At 52.5% G+C, this 5,824-nt stretch overlaps 1 protein-coding gene across 1 annotated transcript in view; it reads left to right on the top strand.

Moving 5' to 3' along the window:
• Window positions 1-107: 107 nt before the first annotated feature.
• The window catches only part of LOC104516515 (coronin-2B-like), a gene marked incomplete at its 3' end in the record, with an annotated part of 25,875 nt that continues 20,158 nt past the window's right edge, over window positions 108-5,824 (top strand). Inside the window, exon 1 of the mRNA XM_010160860.1 lies at window positions 108-158. Coding sequence (XP_010159162.1) covers window positions 108-158 — 51 coding nt within the window. The remainder of the gene's footprint in view (window positions 159-5,824) is intronic.

The raw sequence follows: 5,824 nt of genomic DNA, 5'->3' as shown, positions 1-5,824 counted from the left end.
CGCGGCACGGAGAAGCAGGGAGGGTGTGTGTCTTTGATAGCAGCCTCCCGGGATGGTGCATTGAATGTTTTTGCTTTCCCTCTCTGCACAGAGCTCTTGTCGAGTCAATGAGAGACCTCCACAAGTCTAGCGTGCTGGGAAGCAAGCACCGCAGCCTGGTGAGTGTCCCGCGCAGGGCATCTTAATGAGGCTGGGACAGAGGGACGCTTAGAGACGGCGGCTGAGCCCAGGCGAGCCAAGAGCCCAACTGGCTGGCTCCGCGCTGAAGGTCCCTTGGCACGAAAGAGCAACCACTTAATTTACACCGGAGACTCGGCATTTCTTAACCCATCTGCTTTTAAGTCAAGCTCAGGCTGCAAACGCGCCCGGGTTCCCCCCCAGGCCGGAGCATCGATCCCGCAGCGATGCGGAATCCGGAGTTGCAGCCACGTTTGGTGGCTGAACGACGCCTGCACGTGGCCAACATGTGTTGCTCTCCGTGGCAGAGTTGTTATTAAAATGAAGAACGGGATGTGCCTAAATGTTAAATCTCACCGAGCCTCGTTAGCATGAAAGCCATTAATGTGAACAAAAGCCATTTTCAAGGTTGAATTGAGAAGCACCAGAGCATTTAGAGTACTGGAGACATTAAAATCAGCATTTCTTTGGCTCTAACCTAACGTGCTTGGAACAATAAGCATTTGATGACTAATTTTGGCAATGCTGGGTACCTTATCAAAATATAGCTGTTTGATTTCAAGCTTTTCTTTAGGGAGTGGATTCCAGCAGCATAAATCCTACGTAATTGCACTTTGCTAATGCACCGGGCATGCACTGAGCGGATCCGAGCGGATCCCATCCTCCGTGTCTGGAGGAGCCTGGGCAGGAGATGTCTGAGGGTGGCTCTGCCAGCTCCTGCTTGTGCATTTTCCCCTCTGAGTGGAAAAACCATTGGCCTTGCTCAAGCAGAGTGAGCAGGGATGGGCTTGGGGCGGGGAGGTGGCTTGGCGGTGCCTCCCCCACCACGTAGCGACTGCCGGGATGGAGTTTTGCTGTTTGCCAGCGCTGATTCCCAGTGCTGATTCTCACCGGGGGCGGAGGAGCATCGGGACCAGAGCAGGGTTGTGCCCACCTCACAGGGACTTCAGGGACGATGGCTCTATCCTGGAAGGCACACGGCAGCGTGCTCGGGAGTGTGGCACCGCAGCGGGCCTGGTAGTGGCTTTTTTCCTGTAAAATATTCCCTGGTGAGCTATTTTGATATTTTCTTCCCTGCTGTCTGCACCGGGGAGCTGTGAGGAGTGGCAGGGCTGGGGCAGGCAGGGATCAAGCTGCCTACAGATGAAGCCATCTCCGTGGTTAAGACCCGCTGAAAAGCATCTCTTGGTTTCACCCAGTAGCACTTTGCTGCCTTAACGGCTGGTCGATACTTGAAACGTCAAACTGGAGTGACCCTTGACCTTTCTGATGGAAAATAACTTCTGCCCAGCAGCTCCCAGGGATGCGCAGGCAAGGTGTCGGCGCCGGAGAAAGGGAAAGTAACCCAGGGCACGGAGGGCGCAGGGACAACGAGGGGCTGGGTTTCAGTTGCATTTGCTTTTCTTCATACAAAACTCTGCCTTGACTTTAATTGGAAAGCCCCAGATGGGCAGTGCTTGCCAGAAGCTCTGCCTGCGCCAGAAGGCAAGAAAAAAGGGAATAATGGGATTTTGGAAAGACACTGGAATGCCACAAAACCCCTCCCGAAAGCTCCAGATTTTCTAGGCAAACTATTAGTGTTGCACTTCCTTTACCCAAAATTTTCATGCAAATACCTTTTTCTTGCTAGGCAACCGTAACCCTGATAGTTAATCGTGTGCAGCGCAACAATTGGGCAGTCACCACGCAGGAGCACTGCTTTCCCATTAAAAACTTCCTGGGAAACGCCACGTGCCATCGCGGTAGCCCAAAGAGCTGCTGGGGGTGCCACAACCCCCTTGTCACCCCCACCCGACACGCTACTGAGGGGGCACAGTGCCAAGGATCTCACTGCCCCAGGGCTGGGGAGGGTATTGCCAACCCCCCCAAAAATCCGCTTCGTACAGGTGAGCGCAGGAATTCATTTTTCTGAAAGCTTTGATGATGGAGGCAGATTAAACTGCGCTATATATAGGATTTTTGGGGGGATTACAGTCCGCTGTGCCGTGCCTATTGCAGCATTAGGGGCTCTTTGCGCAAGCTCTCCCTCCCGGCTGCCGTTGCCAAGACGCCCGATGCTTGAAAAGATGCATTTAAAAATAAACACGCAGAGACAAGAGCTGTGCCCTGCTGCTGCTGGTAGGCACAGGCTGGAGCTGCCAGCAGACCAGAAAAGCCTCCTAAGAGGGGCTGGGGGGGTTTTCCCTTCTTGGTTCCTTTTCTTTCTTCCAGGCGAACGGTAGTGTTGTTCCCAGGGGATGTGGGCAGAGCTGGGTTTGCTGTGTGCTGCTGGGACACGCAGCTCAGATCCGCCGGCCCCATGGCATCTGCTCTGCCCGGCTGGTGGGGGCTGTGGCGGGGGTACCGGTCCTCCATCCTAGAGAAAAACCTGCAAAATATGGAGTTGTTTGGTGTTTTCTTTTTAAATGTCATTGCTCCTGAATTACTCTGCTGTAAAACGGAATGGCAGCGTGAGACACCCACTTTAAAGCTGATTTTCCTCCCCCTGCAAGAAGCTGAGCTCGCAGAATGCCCAGGAAGGGGCAGCTCTGGCACCTCTGCAGCTCCCTGGCCTGGGGACCTCCCACACCCCTTGGGCCCTCATCTCCATTTCTTGCTCATGCAACAACCCTCTGATGCAATATTGCAGCTCCTGGGCTGGACGGGGGAAAAAAAGGAGGTCAGGTCTCTGCAACCACCATGCACGGACCAGCCCTCACTCTCAGAGAAGAAAACTTGCCCATCCTTTCCCAAATACAGGGCTGTGGCTGCTCCTCCTCCTCCTCCTCCCTTAATCCAGCCCTATTATATATAACCTCTTGCTAACTGACCCCCATGGCACATTGTCCATCTTCTCCCCAGACCTGCTTTTGCAGCAGAGCGGGGTCAGAACGAGATTTTAATGCAGCTCCGCGAAGGTGCCGGGGAGCACGGCAGGCTTCCCCCGGAGCCGCAAATGCCAGGCTCCTTGCCTGTCATAGTGTCCCTGGGGTCTTTCCCCACGTCCAGCTCTGTGTTTTGGGGACCAGCACAACACGGATGAAATGGCACACGGAACCAACCCGGCGCTCCTCTGTATTTCTCCCTCAATGGAATATTTTCGCTCAGCGAGGGATGTTCCCCCCAGCCGGCGTGCCCGGCTCGGCGCAGACGCCTGGCAGTGGCAGATATCCCTGCTCCGATTATGAAACCTCAATGGACTGCTTTGTTCTTTTGTTTGGAGAGAAGGAATGGGGATGGGAGCGCTGCCCGGCCCTCCCCTCCCCGCAGCTGCCTTCTGCCCCTCCCTGGGGCTTCGAGGGGTAGGGGAGGAAGGGGAGAGGGATGCTCTGCATTGGCCTGTATCCCTGCTCCGGGCTTCCCAGCTCACCCCTTTGCTGCTCTAGCTGCTGCTACAAAGGAGATTTCCACCTTCCAGCTTGGGATTTTGGGACACGCTCACCCCCTCAAGCACTTAAATAAGTAAAACATTGCATTGAGCCTAAAAATGCCGGAGCAGAGTGAAGAATTTCTCTGCTGCTGCTTGTTTCGTGAGGTTCACGTTGATGCTGAATGTCATGATTGGGGATGTGATTTATTTTATTGCCTCGCTTCAAAGTGCTTTATAGTATTCTCGTGTGTCATGTAAGTTCTGCTCAACCCAAAACAAGGGAGGAGTTTTGTAACAAAAGGAAAAACCAGAGTCCAGGAATAATGCGGAGCTAGAATGAACCTGGAAGATGATGGCACATTAGTCCGATTCTGGGGGATGGGTGGAAATGACTCCAATAAATCAATAGCATTTTCTTAATGCCTCTGAGCTGCTGGGAGTGAGGTGATGGAGAAATAAAAATGCCCATTAGCGTCAGCAGAATGTAGAGAATTACTCAAAAAGCGAGTTTCATAAAAATTCTGTATTGTGAGATTGCAAATGCTCTGGATAATAACTTCCCGAATTGCTGGATGTGGCACAGGAGCTGGTCCCTCGCTGCTGGGAGTTCCATTGGTGCCGGAGCCGACCGGCGCCCCGGGGACGGCTTCACCGGGACAAGCAGCACGCGGGGTGCTTCAGCACGCTACTCCCCCTGGAAGTAGCAGGGGTTTTCTGTCTTCCAGCATCTTCCGTCTTCCCAGAGAGCAGCTGGCAGCAGCACGTCCGTTGGCTGGGGGGTGATGGACTGGGGGGCTCACAGGCATTCCCGAATTCACCCTGAATTTCTTTTTTTTTTCATTTTTCTGTTCTGGAGCAGAGAGGAGGCTGTTTCTAGGGGAGACATAGTTTACAGTGAAAAGGATAGATTCTGAACAGACACTATTTTGCAAAATTTAAGTCAAATAATGGGTACATGAGAAGAAAGTGACAGAAAAATTGGAAATAAAACCCCCAAGAGTTTGAAATACTGTTCATTTCCACAGTTGCTGAGAGGGTGATGGTGCAAGGGTTAAAATTCAAGGCGAAGACAGCCAATGCAACTTTTCTCCCTAAGTTTTGGGAAGGTCCCATCCCCTTGTCTGCAGTGATGCTACCATGGCCACCTCTCCCCACACCCCTTGGGGCAAGAGATGCTTCAGTCTCAGTGTGAGAAGCCCCTGGCCGCCACCCCCCCCGGGAGGAAGCAAAGGGCCGAGGAGCCAGCGTGGGACCATGCCTGGATTGCTTTTTCCAGCCTTTCCTCTCCCGCTTTGTCTCGCCCGAGTCGCTCCTTGGGGGAAGAGGCTGTTTTCCTCCCTGGTCGGCACCACCTGCAAAATACCCGGTGCTGGAGGGGAACACTCGTCACGCCGGTGTCCAAAGCATCCCTGCATCCCCTTTTCTCTCCATCCCCTCCACATCTTCAAAAGTCTTTGCTGGCTCAGCCAGGAAATGGGATGTTTGTCCAACGCCAAACTCCAGCGTGCCCCCTCTGAGCCCAGAAACCCCGTGGAGCGAAGGATTCGGCAAAGCGGCAAGCAGAGGGAAAATAAATACGTAAACAACAAAACTATTTCCCATTTGAAGTGATACCTCTCCCCTGGATTACACAGGCTGTGGGATAAGAGATTTTCATCCTCCTGGGTAGAAAATTTGTCAATTTTCAATGGTTTTCCATCATAAAATGGTGTTTCTTGTGATACCGTGGATTTTACTGGGAAAACTTCCCATGTGCAACCCATCGGCAGCCGTGTTTCCAGCGTAAGGGCTCTGCATCTCCCTTTGCCCCTTGGGTTTTCATTGATTTTCTTCCTCCTGGCATCCCTAAGGTCCCTTGGTGGCTTTGTGCTCTTGTCCCCATTCTTTGGGATCAGCCGGGTGCTGGGAGATCTTTCTGGATCAGAGCTGTGGTGTCTCCATCGCCACCATGGGCTGCCACCAGAAACCAAGGGGCTCCTGCTCCTTCCCTCATCCCCTGGGTGCTTGGAAGCCCCATGAGATGACACCAGATTCAAAGAGAAGGTTTAAATATAGAGGGGAAAAAACAAATGGAGGAATAAATAATAAAACTAAATGGAAAAATAAAGCTGGCATCTGCTTGAAAAGTCAACGTTTTCATGAATCCAGAACAGAAACATCACTCACAAGAACATCCCAATGGATAATGCAATGGGAAACCAGTGGGGTTTTTTTCTCACCAGGAGATATTTCTAGGATTTTATTTGTAGGCAATGCCCAGTGGGCTCCATGGGAAAAGGGGTTTGGACAGAGCGTGGC

The sequence above is a fragment of the Eurypyga helias genome, unplaced genomic scaffold (assembly GCF_000690775.1).
Source record: "Eurypyga helias isolate BGI_N326 unplaced genomic scaffold, ASM69077v1 scaffold27260, whole genome shotgun sequence".
Classification (NCBI taxonomy): domain Eukaryota; kingdom Metazoa; phylum Chordata; class Aves; order Eurypygiformes; family Eurypygidae; genus Eurypyga; species Eurypyga helias.
This window is presented reverse-complemented; position numbering and strand designations above follow the sequence as displayed.